This window comes from Terrapene carolina, unplaced genomic scaffold (assembly GCF_002925995.2).
Source record: "Terrapene carolina triunguis isolate 2854851 unplaced genomic scaffold, T_m_triunguis-2.0 Scaffold33891, whole genome shotgun sequence".
Classification (NCBI taxonomy): domain Eukaryota; kingdom Metazoa; phylum Chordata; order Testudines; family Emydidae; genus Terrapene; species Terrapene triunguis.
This window is the reverse complement of record NW_020698242.1, coordinates 6,778,175-6,798,334: the sequence shown is the minus strand read 5'-3', so window position 1 is coordinate 6,798,334 and position 20,160 is coordinate 6,778,175. Positions and strand designations below refer to the sequence as shown.

Here is a 20,160-nt window from a genome sequence, read left to right as displayed (position 1 = left end):
GATCTCACTGGCATTTTTCTTCAGAGTGAGAGTTTACATGAATGTTCACAGACAAAACACACTAAAGGGAAATCTGAGTCATGGGCCAAAGCTCATTGCAAACTAGTGGCCCGTGTTTGGGGATTCTTTGAGGCACCCTCAGGACAGGAAGTTGCCTGATGAAACTTTTCTCTTCTGCAGGTTTTACTGTAGTTTGCAAACCACTTTGGAATCTGTAGGGACAATGGTACTATAGATATAGATTATGGCGGCTACATGCAAGCAATTTCTCTTCCATGCTTTATATGGTCACACAGTGTAAGAATTCACAGATAAGATCTAAACTTATAGATCAGAATGCTCTACATTGTGCTCCTTTGTGACTCATAATGGAATGCCCTGCTGCCATTTCCATGCATTTCCATGTACTGTACTTGCACTGAATGTGTCTTTTGTCTACAAGTTTAGAATCTATGTTATTGTTTTCTAATAGGAGCTGTAAGGCAGAAGCCTTGATCAACCAGAGTCGTCATTATTATTTTCTTTTATGTGAAAACATGGTGAGTTTGCCCCAGTGTTCTTGCCAAATTCCAGCTTTCTAATTTTCTGAAAACTCCATTGCAGTTTTAACTGGAGAAGCTGTTCTTCCACTTACCTACCTAAACACTGCTGTGTGGTACTGTTGGATCAAAATGTCTGCTGAGTTCCACTGGGTGGATTGAGTGATTCTAAGAGTAACTGATCCCTATCATTAAGGGAAACCTCCATTTTTCAAAGTTGCAACCTAAATTGCATATGTAAATCACATCTTTACTCTTTTTGTGTGCCAGAGTGTTCATTTGCCTTTGCAATTTACGGTAAGTGGCATCTTTTGAAAATTCAGTCTGTAAAGTGCTTTGTGATCCATTAGAATGAAATATTAATGTGATTTTCCACTCAAGAGAACACTTTTAACATTTTTAAGCACAATGTTATTGTGCAGAAGGTCTATGATGAGCCTCTGTAGCAGTGAACCTCACTGAAATTTAATGGTGACATTTTAGAGGCTGAAAGGTTTGCTGGGAGACCTTTAGAAAAGACATTTCTTCGGGCACTTGAACCAGCAACATTAATTACAAAGAAAGCCAATAGCAAGCAATTTAGTATGTATTTTAACAAAACTCAATAAAATGTTGCCAAATGATAGTCACGTGCACTTGCAGCATGTACCCTCTTCAAGCCCAAAGGGGCCCCAAATGCTTTACAATTAAACCAATATTATGCAAGCAATCAGAGACATGAATCTATTAAGAGACTTGTCCAAGGCCATACAGTGTCTAAGCAGCTGAGCCAGGCGTCCTGGCTCCCACTCTCCAGTTCTAACTACCAAAACACACTGGGGACTCTTAGTAAAGGAAACATGCCTTGATGATGAATTTTTCTTTCAGCTGGGTTGGCGACGGCAGCTGATCTGCACTGACTTCGATTGGCTTCATTAGGAGTTGGTTCCCAAACACCTCCTTGAATACTTTGGCCATGTGGCGCTGCTGTTCCACACTGCAGTGCTCTTCAATCGACAGGATCACTGGGAACCTTGGTAAAAGGGAACAGAAAGGCAGAGGCACATTCAATTTCTGCTTCTGAAAAAGCCAGGGCAGGGGGGGAAAAAATCCAAAGCAAACTGAGGACTGAGTGGCTCTGGGGAAAGTCTACAGACGTGCAATCACTGGATCGCATCACCACCACCAAACATGAGCAGTGTGAGGAAGTGCCAGTGCATTCCTCAATACATTCACCATGCTGATGGTTTGACATGTCTGAAGCACTGGACCCCTATCTGCACTGTAGATGGTTATCTGAATGTCTAATCATGGCGAGGATACCCAGGCAGCTCAGTAAGCCAACTGCAACAAAGAGGCTTGGGACACCCTAAATATTAAGACGCCTTTTCTTCATTATCGAGCTCCCAAAAATGAAGTGTTTCCAACCAAAATAACGATGTGCCAGATTGTTGCAACTGACAACAGGCTCAGACTCACGTAGACGGCAACAACCCCAGTGGGAGCTTTGGGAGGCATTTCATCTCCTAGAGCTCCTAGCCTGTCCCACCCGCAAGAGGGTGAAATACGTTCTCTCCTCTATGGCCAGCCAGTTACCTTGCATGGTGAGGAGTAAAGGAGCCTGCAGCCCCAAATCCTTCCTGCCTCCTTACTGCCAACAGGTAACACTTTTCCTATTAAAGGTGTTTTAATGTGGAGGAGAGCTGAGACACTGCTGCAGCCCATGTTATCACTGCGGGAAGCATGAGCAGGGATTTCCCATCTCCTCAGCTGCAACCTCATCTACGATGGTAAGTTTGGGGCTGTGAGCTTCCCTCTCACTGATGCTCTGCTCTCCAATTCTAGTATTTTTAAAATCACATTTATTAAAGTTTTACAGCCGCAAACTCATCTTTACAGACAAGGTCTCAAGCAGGGAGATGGGGAGCCTGTTGGGGGCATTTCCTACCTGCCCGAGCAGCATCCTGACATTTTGTGGGCCTTTTCTTGAAAATAGGATCTATTAAGATCTAAAACTCTTGGTGATTTACAAAAAAAACCAACCACATTAGGGAAAAGACAGGCATCTTAGCCTTTTCAATTAATCAAACATGAAAGGTTTCTTTTCTCCTGAGGAAAGCTCTAAAATCCTCTAAACCAAGTTTATACATTAACGAAAACCCACTCGGATGTGACAAATGCATGATCCTTGATTGCCTGCACCACGTCATCGAATTTGATTTTTGTTGTCCGTGTCCATCCATGATAAATGATCGGCTTCCCGTCAGGACCATCCCAGCAATCCACTAGTGCAGACAATGGAAGAAATAAAGAGGCCATCTAAATAACTCCAATATACAAAACACAACACACATTCAGCACTCCACAGTGTTTCCTACAATGAGTGATATACTTTTATGTTATATTAAAATGATTTGCTAAGTAGATTTATATCCCTCACAAAGGAGATTAAGTTTGCATAAAGTAATGGTAATAAAAAAATAGAATATGGAGGTTCTAAAAGCACACGCAGCTAGGAACAGAAAAGTAGGAGTTTAGGCAGCTGAATTCTAGGTTTACTAGTGTCCACCACAGTTTAAAGGGGCAATATGCTGCTCCAAGAGAGATTTAGAAAGTTTGTCCAGTTAAGTCTTCTTGATCCCAGTCCTGAAGTCCTTACTCAAGATAAACTCTTAATTATCAGAGTAAACAACTGCAGACTGGGGGCTCCTGTAATTAGGATTGAGAAGCAATAGCAACAAGTGCAACAAAGAGTCAGTGAGTGGTGCCTGGCCAGACTGAAGTGGTGAATATCATGAGGTTTTGACCAAATGCTTCTGTAAGATGCACAAGAGCAGAACTAAAGAAGCTCTTTTCTTGCAGTTAGTGGAAAACAGAGCATGGGGAAATTAACTTTTATAAAAAGTTAGCTGGCTGATACAAATTTTGTGACACCAAAACATACAAATCTAGAGGGACTGTGGCTTTGTCTAAATTAAGAAAATATGCATCAGGGTAATTAAATCAATTAGCTGCAAACCCCTATCCTAGATGTACTGGAGAAGGGCACGCTGGGGCTTAACCAATTAATTTGGTCATTCTGGTAGCTTCATCTCTGGTGTACACACTGGAATAGGTTTTCAAAGAGCTGCTTGAATTTTAGTGTTTCAAAGGAATAAAAGAAGAGCAAGCGAGCAGGGAAATGATGGAATTCTGAAGAACGTTGGTTCTAATAGTCAGCACATCCTTTAAACAAAAAGAGAGGATTAATTTTGTGTTAAAAAAACTACAAGTTTTGGTTTTGCTGTGTTTAGCAACCACAGGAAGCTATGCAAAGGTGGAGAACAAAAGCATTCCTGTCACAAACCACTCCACAAGCTTGTTACTCACGCTCAATACATCGACATCCCATTCGAAGGCACCTGATATAAGCTTCTGTGGAAGATTCACTTCGAAGCTGGTCTCCTGTGAGGTATCTGAATAGTAAAGAGAGACCATCAGAAGGAAGGGAACAATTCTAAAAAGGGTCTCATATATTCTATTGCAGAATTTCTGAATGTTGAATCTTTTTCTATTGTGGAAGTTTTGAATACTGAATTTTTGACTCTCTATGAAATGAGTGGACTCCTCTGAATCAGATGCTAAAGCACCTTGGCATGGATCAGTTAGCAAGAATTTCCAAGAGTTCATTCATTGCCCCTTGCCAGCTTTTTGTAGAGTAGAACATATCTCTACAATATATCCAAACTCCACCAAGTCGAGGCCAGGTCAAACAGCATACCTGTCTAGTGAAAGGGAAAAGGTCCCCATATACTCCATGAGCCATTTTTTTCTTATTATACATGTTATTTAAACTCCTTGGGATATTTTCTCCACTTTTTCTTTTTTTAAAACAATGTTAGATGATAAACTTCCCCATCCCTGTAAATTAACATTCCATTTTGTTATGTTGCTGTTGCATCCAGTACTGTTTAAGTATGAAAATTCACCACCACATAGATTTGTATCTGGCCTAACAGTTTGCATGCCACAGTTCACAGAGGACAAGTACTGAGAGCCTTACTACAGTTCAGAGAATTTCTACGGTTTTGGCCAAACTTTCTCTGCATTGTGCCGACTGGATGTTTGCTCCAACCCACCCACTCTCTTCTTACCACTCCTTCGCAGTCTCTCTGCCTCAGTTTCACTCCACACCTGCTCCCCTTACCCTCTTCTCACCTGACCTGTACCTTCTCACCCCAGTTTTCTTCTCTTTCCATCTAGCTGATCCCCAAGTAAACGCACCCCAAAAAATTAATCGTGGCACTAACATGACATTTGCTGCTATCAAACTGCTCACTCTACTTGTGTTATACCCCTTCCCTTAGCCTGTGTGTGTCTTATCTATTCAGATTGTAAACTGACTGGAACAGAGACCATCTAATACTCTCTACAGCACCTAACACAATGGGGCACCATTATAACAAACATGATTCATAATAGTAAAATGTTTAACAGGAAACCCGCCCCCAAAATGGTAATTGCCAACAATTTATTAAACACAGAACGCATTTTGGTTGTACAATAAATCCAGAACAATAAGGAAGATCAAAGTAAAGGTTGCTACTTTTAATTCCGTTCCCATATGCCTTTGTATAGCAGCACCTGTGGTCCCTCTCTGCTAGAATCCTTGTCTCCCATACAAAGGCCATGTAGGGCTAGTTTCTAACCAGTGGAAACGTGTTGTTTCAAGATCCATTAGCCACATGCTTCCTCTTCCCTGAACAACCCCCTTCTGCAGTGTGAATTGTCACAGAGCTTTGGTCTATCCCAGTGTCCCCACTCTCACCAGCAGCCTGCTCTTCCCCCATCTTGCTCAGAACAACCATCACAGTTCTGCTACATTTCAGGTCATATAAAGGAGGACGACAGTTTCCCCAAGATGATCCAACCATGCTAAAGTTATATTACATATTATTTTGATTTTAGAAGCGGCCTGGGAGCAAGGACACCAGGCCGCTTCTTTTGTAACTGTAGATAATATATAAGCTCAAAATACTATCGTAACCCTTCTCTAGATGTTTATAATCACAGATGCATGCCCAACAGATTAAAATGCTGTAATACAGGTGATGCTCAGACTACTGGTATCTCTCGGTAAATACAAGCCACCACAGTGAAATGAAGTGGTAAATAACGTGTCCCATGGAGACTCTCTGACAGGACTTTGATCCAAATTCTGCAGCCCAGTTTCAGGCAAAAGTCCCGCTACATGTGGCCAGCAGGATTTGACCCTTTAGGCATTGTAATGCCCAGGCACAATGATGCTAACTGAACAAGGCTGTAGGTGTCAAGAGGAGCGGAGACTCCTTCATTAGCATGAATTTTTGCACCCACAGTCATTCAATCCCCATCTTCTGGCATCAAGGAGTTACAGGAAGCTCACTGTGGCAGTCTGAACTCAGCTTCTGGACTACATTTTTTTAACAAAGTTTCTTGTACTCTTCTGTTGGGGGCGAAAGGGGAGATGGAGGGAAGGGGTTGTGTCTTCTGCCACTATAACTCAGTGAAAAAGTCAGCGAGTCTTATCAGATGCAATTTCTCAGGAAGGCTTCACAGATCCAGTCTGAGCACCCCTGGCATAAAACTTAAACTAATATTTGCTTCTCTTAACATACACCAGGTCTGTCTCATCAGAGACGATCAAGATTTTGGAAACTTACGTGTTGTGAGAGGAAGAAATCCAGTAGTGGGACAAAGGGTTATTCATATCCTGAGCATCTACTGCATCATATTTATCATCCCAAATACTGTTTTCTTTTGAGAAAAGGTAAGTGAGAAACTAAAACATAAAAAAAGAGAATGGATTTAAATGCATGCAATCAGAAAAGAAAAAAGAATATAACACTAACAACAGAGCTTAGAGGAACTGCCTTCTTGCTAATAGAGGGGGATTTGCCCAGCAAACTAAATTTCAAGGAACTAGAAGAGAAAGTTAAACATATATAGAACTATAAGAAAACATTTTATCTCACCTCATCCACAAAGAGGAAGGGCTCAGTAGTTTCTCTCATAGTGTCATCTATAAACTTTGTCATTCGTTCTCGGACTTTACTGAGATCCTGTGCCCAAGACTCCTTTAATTAAAAAAAGTTTATCATTTAAGTTGTTTTATTTTATTATCAAAAAAGGTAATAAGACTTTGTGAATGAAATTATATATTATATATATATGAAATAGACAGACAGACGCCCATAGCAGTGATTTACTAAACTACGTTCTTCATTGCCTACAGTTAACAGAACTGCAGCTTTTGATGAACCCATCCAGTAAGAAAGACTCTCAGTGGTTCAGGCTACTGCTGCATTTAAAATCAGTGTCTAAGATCACATACCAATACTTGTAAGTGGGTGAAACCAGAATATCTGGAGGTTTTACAAACCTCTCTAGCTGTTTGAGTTCACTGAATTTTTCTACTGTAATTTAGGCTCATGTTTTTTTCCCCAAAGAATATTCAGGAATGTCTTTTTGTTAAATGTTTGTCCAAGGCCTAGCACAATAGTCTGGTCAGTGACTAGAGCTCGAAGGCATTACAGAAATAAAATAATAAATGATAGTTTAAAAATAAAAGATAATGTCTTTCCTAGCTGAAGAAAAGCCTATGTGATGTTTTAGGGATCTAAGATGCCCTCTGTCTAAATGCTAGGCTGTCACAGGTGGGGACTCTATATATGGGTGAAATCCTGGCCCTACTGAAGACAGAGAAGATCTTCATTCTGGTCTCTCCTAACTTTACAACCTTTATGCTCTTTCAACAGTTTTGTAGGGGAAAAGATATTAGGTATTCCCATACAGGGAATGCATGGGAACAATGAACTTCAGTGTTTGATTTGAGTGTTCAAACAAATTTGCAAACTTGGAGTTCAGTAGTGGCTGTGGAACGTCTTAAAGCTTAAACGTACAGAAGACTTCCAGACTTTCCAAAGATGTAGACTATGCACACTGTAATACAGCAGACAGCTTCAAAAATGAACTGCTTTGTTCCTTTAGTGAATCTTTGGCCTGACAATTTTTTTTAATTAATTAATTCATTACTTTATCAGTCAAACTAAACCATGCTGTCTGTCAATCAGGATCAGAGCTGTTACAAATGAAGACAAGCCCGTTCCCAGATCACTGAACCCAACTGCCTGCAAGTACAGGGCAACTTCTTCAAAGAGAGCACCCATCAGGAGTGAAATTCCGGCCCTTTTCAAGTCAATGGCAAAACTCTCTTCGATTCCAATGGGGCTGGCACACCACCCCAAACGTTTACATCGTGCCAGCCACAATGGGCCCAGAGCCAGGATTTCAGTCCACATGTTTACATGGTGTCACCCACAAAGGGGCCAGGGTATCATCCTTGACATTTACATGTCGTCAGTCAATAACCACCTCAGTTTATTTAGCAGCTTAGCAGAGGCCAGAAAAATCCATTTGCACACCTTTTTGTTCTTTGTGCAGTTGAAAAACAGTAGCTCAATGAAAGATCATGCCTTAATAATTAAGACCAATGCTCAGATTTAGCCCACAAGGTTCAATGCCAATTATCATCAGTCATCCTGTATATCAGACTGTGACTCTTTGAAAAATACATAACGCTGTGAACCTTGGTGAGGAAGAATTCTGAGTTTCATAACCTTCTCACCTGCTGCTCGTGTAGCAAAAATCTCTGGAAGTCATGCAAATGAACTGCTGAAGCATCTGGACGGTCAGTATTTCTAGACCAGAGGAAAGGGAAAAATTTAATGTTTAATTAAAAAAAAAATGGGGTAGATCAAATATCAGTTAAGTCAGGGCCATAGCAGGACCATGGTAGAGAACCAAGTAAATTATATCATGAATTTACAACCTCATCCGAAGTCCACTGAAGTTGAAGGGGGTCTTTCCATTATCTTTAATAGGCTTTGGATCAGGCCCCAAATGCAGCTCTCTAGCATCTGGATCACAAGACTTTGAATCAGAGCTTCTGGGTTTCCTTCCCAGCTTTCATAATGACTCACTCTGTCACCCTGGGCAAGTTACTTAACTTCTCTCTGTTTACCTTTTTGTAAAGTGGAAACAACACTCACCTCACTAGGATGTTGTGCATCTTAATTATGGCACTATAACAATATTATTATTGTAAATTATTTGCATAGCCATAATCCCATAAGCCATTTCTTCTGGATATTTATTGGATGAGCTGACATGGAGAACCAAAACCTGATGCCAGCAGTCCCAATGAGTTCAATAAATTCTACTCAGTAGGCTAAAGAATTGGGCCCTATATTAAAGGCAACCATTTCTAAAGGAACTTCTCAAATGCTTTAAACAAAATTGTAGATGTAATGTTCAAAGTTATGAAAAACTAGTCTCAGAAAAGTATAATAGCAGCAATGCTTGTCACTTTTATGCTGCAGCATCTCATTTCTTCAACATGCTGTACAAACAGTTAATTTTCAACTCCCCTAAATAAATATTATACCCATTTTACAGACAGGGAAACTGAGATTCAATGACATTCCATGATTTGGGATTAGAATTCTGCCCTGCTTCTGTCGAGTCCATGCACCACACGCCTCTTCAGTTAAAAATTAAACTTCTTCATCAGAAGACACAGAGACAACTTCTGTCCTAGGCTAAGCATGAGCAGCTCTGACTGAAATCCATCTGTGGGCAAAGTATTGGCTCTTATCAACAGCTTCCTTATGCCACTTTTACTCTGTCCTTACTCAGGAAATCTTCCACTGAAGTCAGAATTTTAGGAAGAGTGTCTTAAAATGTGAGATGTTAAAATTCATATAAAACGGTATATGAAAAATTTTCATTCATCTTAATGAGTACCATAGCAACAAGATATGCCACCTCTGGTCACTAATGAAAATATCATAATAGAGAACAGTGACATCACTTAAAAATATGAATGGACTTTGAGATTCCATGAAATCTTTGGGTATGCAAAGTCCTGCAGTGTTATAACCAACACACACATGCACAAAATTATAGTAACAGGAAATCTCACCCAAGAATGAACACGGAAGAATCCTTTTTGAATTCATCAAGAATCTTAAGAAGAGGGGGGGAAAAAGAGAGACACACAATGATCAGAAATATCTGTAACTATTAGCAGGGACAGAAATGTCTACTTGCATTTTATACAAGCTATGTTAGCACGATAAATTTTGAGTTAAAATGAAAAGTAAGAAACAACAGACTGTCATGTGTCGTGATTACACTTCAGGCCTTCTCCATGTAAAAGCACACAATTCACAGCCAAACTTGGTTTTGCTAATGCACATCATAAACACAAGCAGTCAAGTTTCCTGCTAGATTGTCCAGAAAAACTGGAAACATGTATTTTGTATCATATTTAGTCACCTGGATACAAAATCTAAACTAAATGGCCTCCAGGTTGGACCAGCAGAGTACAGAGCTTGGGAAACTTAGTTGTAAACAGTAATTAAGCAAGTTGAGGAGTCTCCTTGAAATGATGCACCAAGGGTGTGGACAATCAGATAACTAGTCAATCAGATAACCTCACTATACTGTGCTATGCTCTCCTCTTTAAGTAACTTTTTTCTGTTTAAGTGAAGTGTCATGAAAAGAGACATCAACAAGGTTAGCTAAACAAAGAAGTCTTTTTAATAGCATTTTACATTACAATGATTATGCTTAATCTGCAAAGCTGAAAAAAAGAATTACTAATAAACCATGCCCATGTACAACTGAGGATAGAAGGCTTCAGTTTTGACAATGTCCTACATATTTGCAGGCACAATTAACAGGGTGCAGAAACTAGCATTCAGATATTTATGCCAACATTTTCAAACTTGGGTGCTAAAGTGAGGCACCTAAGTAAGAGCCCTGATTTTCAGAGATGCTAAACACTTACAGCTCCCATTGACTTCATGAATCTGGATGGAATGAACATTTGGAAAGTAGTGATCGAATAGTTAACCAAATAAATCACTAGCATAATTCCATGGCATTTACACTGTCACAAGCATGTCATGCAGTACACCAAACATATTCACGTATCATCTCTAGACATAAGTGAGAATGGCAGTGGTCATTATTTGGTGATCATGACATGTCACCGGCATAATTTAAAGAGTATCCTTTGGCATATGGGATAAATTAAATTGGGAAGTCATGCAAAAATGAAACCCTTATTTCACTTAACATTTATTAATTGCACCTGACTAAGGACATCCTACAAACTGGTCAGAAAGACTCACATGACAAACAAAATCCCATTACATGTGTGCACACTTTCACCTTTTAAACACCTAAGAAGCAACACAAACTTCTTATGTATTTATTTTATGAATCCAGTTATTGGCATTGATTGTCACAGACACATCAAATACAATACTGTAAGTGAGGGCTTCTCTATGGTGGGGGTAAGGAGGAGAAATCAGTATTCACCTTTTATTCAAACCAAGCAGGATAATAGTATGTAGAGATTGGCTATCTATCTATAAATGAGCTTACCGATTTCTGCTGTTCAAACATAATTTTCTTGTAGAACACGTGAAATTGTTCGAAGCTAAGTTCTTCTTTGGGAGCTCCTATTTCCTGTGAGGAGGAAGTATTAAACAGTGTATTTGGAATATCCTAGGTTACACCTGTACAGCAACACATGTGACATACCCTTTCCAGGTGCAGGGCCGGCTCCAGCATTTCTGCCGCCCCAAGCAAAAAAAAAAAAGCCGCGATCGCCGGCGGCAATTGAGAAAAAAAAAAAAAAGCCGCGATTGGCTGCAGCAGTTCAGCAGCAGGTCCTTCGCTCCTAGAAGGAGTGAGGGACCTGCCTCCCCCGAAGTGCCGCAGGTGCCGCCCCTCTCCCTTGGCCGCCCCAAGCACTTGCTTGTTAAGCTGGTGCCTGGAGCCGGCCCTGTCCAGGTGCCACAGTCTTCCAAGGCACATATGTCTGCCATACTTTTACTTTAATTGTTTTGACATGATGGCTAATTGATTTCTTAACAACATTAATATGCTATCTGAACAAACAGAATCTTGATTTGTAATACACTGTCCCTGCCCCTCATCTCTGTCCACTACCCAGGCTCAGAGTACCAGCAGGCAGTTAGCTAGTTGCTCACTTAAGAAGACAGCTGGCAGATTCTGAAGAATGACTCATTCAGTGCTCGTTAGCCAGAGTACCAATAACTATAATTTGGGACTTGGAGAATAGAGAGGTATAAAGCAGGAAAAATAAGGGGATCTTTAATGTTCCTGCAGGGATGCAAAGGGGCCTCAAAAGTTATTAACAGTAGTTCACATTGAATAGAAACCAAAAGTATTGCTTCATTCATAATGCAAATTCTAGCCTTAAAACAGGCAGTGACCAGATCTTCCTACACATTTGGAGTGCCGACAAGAGGGCCATAAGCCTGATTTTGACTTTGGACAATACTGCAGTATTAATAACAGTAATAAAGATAATTAAAAAACTCTTCTGCATTACATTCAAACCTAAACTCTGAAATTAACCAATATAAATCAGATTAAGTCACATGATAAGAAGCAAAAGCCACAGGTAAGATGCGGTATATAAGAGTCAATAAATATTTTCACCAAATATTGGACATCAGGTGCTTTGGATAATTACCGCAAATTTATCCTTCAAGAATTTCACGCTGCCTACTTTGAAGTTTACTAAGGGAAGTATGGTCTTCAGTTCTCTAAGGCTGATACTGAAAAACAAGAGGGCAAAAACAGCATTCTATTAGTATCTATGCAACCTACAACTATCCAGTGGCATATATTTTCATCAACACAAAAGTTAAATTATTGATACATTTTTAAAACATTCTCTGTCCATAGATCAATCCAAGTGCAACAGAAGTCTACTGACTTCTTTGAAAGTTGGACTAAACCAGGGGTAGGCAAACTACAGCCTGTAGGCCAAATCTGGCCCGCCAGCCATTTTAATCTAGCCCTCGAGCTCCTACTGGGGAGTGGGGTCTAGACTGGGGCTTGCCCCGCTCCAGCGCTCCAGCCAGGGTCGGGGGCCACTCCGCACAGCTCCTGGAAGCAGCAGCATGTCCCCCCTCCGGCTCCTACCCATAGGGGCAGCCAGGGGATTCCGCACGCTGTCCCCGCCCCAGCGCTGCCCCCACAGCTCCCATTGGCCAGGAACTGCAGCCAATGGGAGCTGCAGGGGCACCACCTGTGGACAGTGCAGCACGCAGAAGAGCCGCCTGGCTGTGCTTCCACATAGGAGCCATGGGGGGGGAACATGCCGCTGCTTCCAGGAGCCCCTTCAGGTAAGCGCCACCTGGGGCCTGCACCCCTGAGCCACACCCCGGCGCCCCAACCAACCAGCCCAGGCCCTGATACCCTACCCGCCCTCTGAACCCCTCAGTCCCATCCCAGAGCACCCTCCTACACCCCAAACCCCTCATCCCCAGCCCCACCACCCCGCACCCCACCCGCCTACCCCAGCCCGGATCCCCCTCCTGCACTCTGAACTCCTCATTTCTGGCCCCACCCCGGAGCCGCACATCCAGCCAGAGCCCTCACCCCCTCCCACACCCCAACCCCAATTTCGTGAGCATTCCTGGCCCACCATATAATTTCTATACCCAGATGTGGCCCTCAGGCCAAAAAGTTTGCCCACTCCTGGACTAACCTATACCGACCTTGTTATAAAAACAGTAAATTTCCTTTTTAAAGATACATAGGTAGCAAATGTTGTAAAAGTTAAAGATACAAAATTCAATTGCCCTTAAACCAGTCCCTGGTTTTGTGATCAGAAAAAATAGCTTATCAATTCTGGGTCCCATAAAATTCAGCCTGAACCTGTTTATGCACACACGAATACAGACACAAATGGACAGTTGGCACATCTCCAACATATACGCACAGTTGTCCTTCTCCAAACCAGGTATTCTGCAATCATGCAGGAACAACACTTGTACACACATTTTTAGGAATATGAAATCTAGAACAGCATTTGATAACTTCAGACATCAATTCCAACCGCTTTTCATTAAGGTATTACAGTTGGTTTTTATTGATGAAAGACTGCTCATGCAACCCCGGGGCATGCTCCTATACTCCTTACTCAAGCAAAATTTGCACATGAATAACTCCAGAGAGGGGTTCCTTTGAAGACATAGCATCATCCACACCCATTGTCCAGCTCTAGTGTCCACAATTCACATTTGGATAAATTGGAGAGGATTTAGAGAAGAGCCACAATACTCCTGAGGGAATTTTGTGCCAAAAAAAAAAATAAAAATTCTGCATATTTTATTTGTCAATAAATAAATGTGGAGGCTCCAGCATGGCAGTGGGGGCCACCGTGTCCCAGGGTGGAAGATCACCCTGCAGCCCCCACCCTGGGACCTGGACTTGGCAGTGAGGCTGCACCCAACGCTGACAAAGCACAAGGGCCAGGTCTGCCCCAGAAACACCCCGGGACCCTGCCCCCTCCGTGCTAGATGCACCAAGATAGCAAGCAAGAGGAACAATCCATGTGTGGGGCAGACAGGCTCAGCCTGGCAGGATCGAAGTGTGGAGAGGCTTAGTGTGAGGATCCAGCTGTGGGGTGAGAGGGTTCTGTGTGGGGCAATCTGGGTGCAGGTGGCTCAGTGGGGTGCCTAGGTGTGGGGGAGGGGCTCTGGATGCACAGGGGCTCAGTGGGGAGGTGTAGAGGGGTAATGGTCCATGTGATGGTGGTTGGGACTCAGGGGGGCTCTGGGTGTCAGGGGCTCCGGGTGCTGGAGGTGTGGGGATCTGGATGCAGCTGGTTGGGGCTCAGTGAGGTGGGGGTCCAGGTGCGGGGGGCTTGTTGAGGTGGTCCAGGTGTGGGAGGTGGGGCTCCTCAGGGTGGGGGTCCTGATGCAGGGGGTTCAGCGGGAGGGTGGTTTGGGTGCAGGGGGTGAGGCTCGGCGGGGTATGGGCTCAGGTGCAGAGGGCTCAGTGGTGGGGTTCTGGGTGCGGGAGGGGGGGGTCCCGATGCATGGGGGCTGAGCAAACTGTGGAGCAGCTACCTCTGTACAGTGACCCCTCCCCCTGCGGCTGAGGAGCGAATGGGGCTTCAGACCTCCCACCTCCCTCATCAACTTCAGCTTTGGTTTCAGTGTATCAGAGTGCCTCACGATCTTTAATTTACATATTCCCAGAACAGTGCTATCATCCCCATTTTACAGATGGGGAAACTGAGGCACACAGCGACTAAGTAGTCACATAGAGTGTCTCTGGCAGAGCAGGGATGGGAACCAAGGCCTCAAGTTCTAGGCCTTTGTTGTGACCCTTTAGATGCCAATGCTACTCCAAGCACTGGCTAGAAATGGTCACGAGAGCAAAAAACCCAACAATTAACACTTGTAAGAAACCCTTTTGATCTTCAAAAAGTGTTTTACAAATATCCATCCACACAACTGCCCTGTGAGGTGTCGTCATCCCCATTTTGCAGACATGGAAACTGAGGCAGAGCAGTCAAGAGACATGGAAACTGAGAGATCAGTCAAGAGCCAAAGAGGGAGTCAGTATTGGAGCCAAGATTAGAACTCAGGAAGGTCCTGGTCCTGTTGTCAGACCATTAGAACACACGCTTCTCCCATTGCACCGACGGGGCTGAGCACACTGCCTTTCAACAGCTCTTTCTGGACAGGCAAGCAAAGGCCTAAACCTAGGGCTGACTTCATTACTGCATATGGCAGCAAAGCTTCACTGCTGGGGCTAGCCGGGAAGTGTCAGCTTTATAATTAGGTGACTAAAAATAAAATTTAAAAAAAAAAAAAGTTAATTGCAGCATTCATCTGTTTCCTGGAGTTTTCCAAAGGTGGGAATCCTCTCTGGGAAAAGTGAAAACACCATCACCTCACAATTCAGCAGACATCCAAGGGGGGTCAGTTATGTTACCTTCCAGTGGTAAAACAACTATGGAAACTAACATAACCTTAACTAGATGTAGTATCTCCTGAAGCTTCTTTCCCCGTATGGCTTTCCTTTGTTTCATGGTTCTCCCCTGTTGTGGTGCTTTCTTATCAAAATGCATCAGCAACAGAGCAGGTGCCAAGTGCAGTGACGTGATCTGGCATCCAGTAAAGAATGGTGCAGCTGGCACACTTTGTCCTCCCACTCCAGACTAAGCGAGTCAGTCTCTGATATCTAAAATCTCTCTGAGCCCCTACGCTTGAGAACCCAATTCTGTTCGTGCCCTTCCATCTCGGTTTGTATCGCAATCATCTGCCCAGTACTACAGATTGCTTGCAGAATGGTGTTATTTCCTGCAGTAACATGTTTTCATCCAGACAATGAGAACGTTTTATTTTACTCTTAGGAAAAGGCTAAATGAGAGGAAACGAATGTTATTTTCTGCACTGAACCAGAAGTACAAACATTAATGCTGCTGGGAAAACGGGATAGCTAAGCTGCATTAAAGTGCCACCCACTGAGGGGTTAATTTCCTTCTCAAGGCATCGTACAACTTACATCAATTCTAAAGAGAAATTTGCAGCTGAATTTGCAAGAGAGCATCCTCTGCACTGCAACAGGCTATCCAGCACCTCAGCTAGCAGAGCAAGGATTCTCTCTCGCTCTCACTCACCATAAAGGGAAATTTTGAAGACTAAAATCTACACCATTTTTTGCATGGGCCTGAAGTGAGCAGCTTCCATTTCCCACAGGAACCCAAATATGCCACCTCCATAATTACAATATGCTGCGGCTTCCTCAGCCGAGAAGCATGAATCCTGAGGTAACTCCTAAGCCCTAGGTCTCCTCCCCTGACACATAACAGAGTAACAGTCGCAAACCTCCAGGCCAGTTTCACCAAGTTATATTTACCAAAGCAAGTTCTTGCAAGTGAGAACTCTGCAAACTCTCTGGAACACTGCCACAGTCATCAATCTAATTCTGAAAGACCACTGCTGGCTTCCTCCCACCTCTATGTTCAAGGACTATCTTGTGTTCCCCTTGCCTAACCTACCCCACTCCCAGGATCTCCAGGATGACCCTGCTCCATTGGTCTCTCTATCCCTACTCAGACTGTTCCCCCCCCCATGGATCTCCTTGTCCCTACCTCACCTTCCAAGGATTCCCCTGTCCTTTCACCCAATCATGCTCCCCCTCCTCAAGGCTCTGACTCAGTGTGGGGAGGAAGGACTGTTGTGGCTGCTGCTGTTAGGCCAACTCCATCTGTGCCCCTCCTCACTCTCTTCACCCTCTCAGGCAGTGCTGGGGGCATAGCCCAGGCAGGAGAGCAGAGTCCCAGCCTCTGGGTTCCCACTTGATTCGCCTCTCCAAAGGAAGCAGCTCGGTGCTGCTGGGAGTGGGGAGCTGAAAGCGGGAAGGGGAAAACATCCCCTCTCCCTGCCTAAAACTACACGCATCCTAGCTCCAGCCATGACGAAAGGGCTAAAAGCAAAATGATTCAGTGGTGGTCATTTCCTTCTCTGTTACACTATGTATACGCATCAGTGAATTTCATATGCTTGATGTCTCCATAACAAAACTGAACACAAATTACTAACGAAAGAGCAGGTGCAGTGTCCCGGACTCTCACATGTTACCTAAGTCACATCTTTCTTATGCAAAGTGATGTTTGTTACTTTAAATTCCACTCCTATACTTCAGGTAGAAAAACTGACCATGAAAACTAAGCAAAATCTAAAAAGGGTGAGATTCATACCTGTTCCTTCTAGTCTGGTCAACAGAGTAGATCTGCTTTCTCAGCCAACTTAAAAAAAAAAACCAGAAAAGTTATTTTAAAGAATTAAGAGCAAACAGAGCCTGTTCAATATCACAATTTCAGTGATGAAAGTAAGTAGAGATATTTAAACTGGAAATCTAGCACATTCTGAAAAACGAATCACTAGCATTTTCAGGTGCTGCATCTGCCCTGGTTAATTTTTATGGCTTTACAATAATATTTTCCTATTTCTAAACAAAATGTTTTTGTCCCCTTGTTGCTGTGTGACAAGCCCACATAAACAAGGGAAATGACTAACCATACATATGGGAAACAGTGAAAATAACTGGGCACAAAGGAGCCAGATCTTCAGCTGGTATAAACTGGCATAGCTCCATTAAGTCAATGGAGCTTCACTGATTGACACTAGTTGAGGATGTGGTCTCAAATATCATCAAATGCATGAAGTAAAAATGAAAAAGAAAATCCACTTAATCTCTTTTAGCTGTAATAATCTTTTACCTATCTGAGGTTAAAAAAACATAAATCAGACAGAAGTGTCAATTTTAGGGCCAGCATCCCTTTAATGATATTGGCAATACTGACAGGGAAGATCTGTTTATATAGACATGTTTCATCCCAAAGGATAATCATAGCATTTCACTAAAAACTTCATATACTCTGTCTATACAGGAATCACTTTGTTGTTGCTGAAATGCAGACACCTCTAGAGTGATGCACAGCAACTGTATAACAGCACAGAGCAACACCATACAAAAGTTAAAGACAGGAAGTGAGGAATACTTTTTCCCAGTTGAAATTGGATTTAGATGGGCAGGGCATCAACACCCGAGCTGCAATTTGGACAAAGAACCGATAAAGAAAGACAGGGTAGCAGGCCATGACTTTCCCCCACTGTTAACAAAAGGTGAAGGGGGTGAGAAAAGATCAAGTCTGGGAGGGAGCTCAGGGCCTGTTGAGAAGAGGGGGATTCTCTGCCCAGGGCTGGGTGGTGGGAAGGGGGAGGGGGGAAAATGAGGTTCTAGTTGTGAGATCCTGAGAAACTCTGGTTCACTTGAAACAGACGCCAACACACACACAGACCAGACATTCCCATGAACTTCTTAAAGACTTTCTTTGGCATCCAAACTGGAACCAGGTGAGTTTATATAACAAATCAACCAACCAACCACAGAGCCAAATCCCTCACAGTGTAAGTAGCCATAACTTCATAGAAGACTATCAAGTAGCATATGCTTCTACAAGATCTGAATTTGGACCACACTTTCTAAGCATAGCATGTGTCTGTAGAGTATTGCTCTTAATGTAACTGACAGACCACACTGGTTTCATCCTTGAAAATGTCTTTTCAGTTTTTCACTGTCAAATTGCAAAGAAGTGTCAAGCTGTTGAAGAGTCTCTCATAAACAAAGGGGGGAAATTCCATGTACCTCTCTGTGATTGCAGGTGTGGACGCGTTCATAACCTCTTGATGCAAGATATTCAAGCCACACAGCCATTTATCAGCATCATCTTTGGAATCAGCTGCAAAGATTAATACACTGTGAGAAACATTAATACATAAAGACATAATCTGTGATGTTTAGATAAGCCCTGGTGTTTGAGGTGGGTTGGCTACCCATTCTCTACGATAATCTCACTACAGAGCTTTACGCTGCCAATCCAACACATTCCAATGAAAGAATCTATGTTAATTCTTAAGGATTAAAAAAAAAAAAAAACTGTTAGACCTATCAAAAACATCTCCTTTTAAAACTTTGTTCATCAGAACATAAGAAGTTTCAAAGCTGCAGCAGAATTACTGCCAACCTACAACTAGGCTCTCACTGTGATACAGCAGAATTTTTGCTTTTTCCATCTTCTGTTCTCAAGGTGACCGAAGTGCATGCCATGGGCTGAATGTAGCCCAGAGCCACCCTCTCCTTTAAAATGAAAATGTGGCCGGTGGATACTGCAGATTCCAGCATGCAATGCTCTAACCCTAATCCTTAATATTTCTGAATGGCCTGCAAAACAAATCCTTCATCCTGGCTGCCATAATCACACCACTATGCACAGTCTATGCCAGACTATGGTTTGGGGGAAAGTTAACTTCTTGCATAAGAGGTGTATTTGGGAGAAGAGTCTTTAAATTCCCTCAGACTCCTGCTGCAGAATTAGAGCTCAGATGCTTGTTCCTTTCATCCTGAGCTTTACATTTTCAGGTCTATTTTCAGAAGGAAAATGGCTAGAAATTTTATTTTGTTCCAAAATGAGTTTGCATCTACACTTCTAGTACCCACAAACCAGAAGGGCCAGCTGGTGATGATCCAACCTGATCTGAGTAACTACTAGTCAGATAGCATTCTGGGAGCTACAGTCCCTGTGGGACACAAATTTGTATTATTAAAGGTGCAGGTGGGTTGCAATTTTCCTTTCATGCTGCAGATTAGGCGCAGCCTTTGCAGCCCTCAGTTGGGCAGAATTTGGACAGCCCTGTGTTACTGCATTCCAGTTCAGAAATTCATCAAAGCATCCCTCCACCAAAACAGTCCTCCTGAAGAATTATTTCCAGCCAATATCTCCAACTTGAGCAATTTCTGCAATATCCTTTAAAACAAAAACAGTCTCTCAAAAGATACAGATTGTTTTTAAAAGTATACTTTCAAACAATGCTGTATTCTCCAAAACTGAAGCCAGAGCCCAGCTTCAGATCCCTGTGGAAATCTTTTTCAATTAGTTACTTTTTTGGGAAGGACAGACACCACCCATTGCCAGTCTAACTGTCCCAAAGCAATTCTGCCCATAAAGAAAGCTGCCATTCCCCCTTAAGTAACAGTTACTTTGTATTGTTCTCAGAAACCAAGACAAAGTGCTTTAATAAAGAAAAGGATTTTCCTGAAATTGAAAATATCAGTCATGTTGTTCTGAGAACCAGTGTTATGGCAACATACCTCCTGGTACTGATTGTTCTCAAAGTACTTGCAGAGACTAGATTCTGAGAAAAAAACAAGG

At 42.6% G+C, this 20,160-nt stretch overlaps 1 protein-coding gene across 1 annotated transcript in view; it reads right to left on the bottom strand.

The window, feature by feature from the left end:
- LOC112106861 (1-phosphatidylinositol 4,5-bisphosphate phosphodiesterase gamma-2) overlaps nucleotides 1-20,160 on the bottom strand; it is an 86,709-nt gene that overhangs the window by 29,608 nt on the left and 36,941 nt on the right. Inside the window, exons 4-14 of the mRNA XM_024200325.2 lie at nucleotides 18,597-18,690; nucleotides 17,146-17,193; nucleotides 12,112-12,196; nucleotides 10,992-11,075; nucleotides 9,520-9,563; nucleotides 8,164-8,236; nucleotides 6,512-6,613; nucleotides 6,200-6,318; nucleotides 3,888-3,973; nucleotides 2,683-2,803; nucleotides 1,383-1,551 (exon numbers count right to left, since the gene is read on the bottom strand). Of these exons, the coding sequence (XP_024056093.1) occupies nucleotides 1,383-1,551; nucleotides 2,683-2,803; nucleotides 3,888-3,973; nucleotides 6,200-6,318; nucleotides 6,512-6,613; nucleotides 8,164-8,236; nucleotides 9,520-9,563; nucleotides 10,992-11,075; nucleotides 12,112-12,196; nucleotides 17,146-17,193; nucleotides 18,597-18,690 (1,025 nt within the window). The remainder of the gene's footprint in view (nucleotides 1-1,382; nucleotides 1,552-2,682; nucleotides 2,804-3,887; nucleotides 3,974-6,199; nucleotides 6,319-6,511; nucleotides 6,614-8,163; nucleotides 8,237-9,519; nucleotides 9,564-10,991; nucleotides 11,076-12,111; nucleotides 12,197-17,145; nucleotides 17,194-18,596; nucleotides 18,691-20,160) is intronic.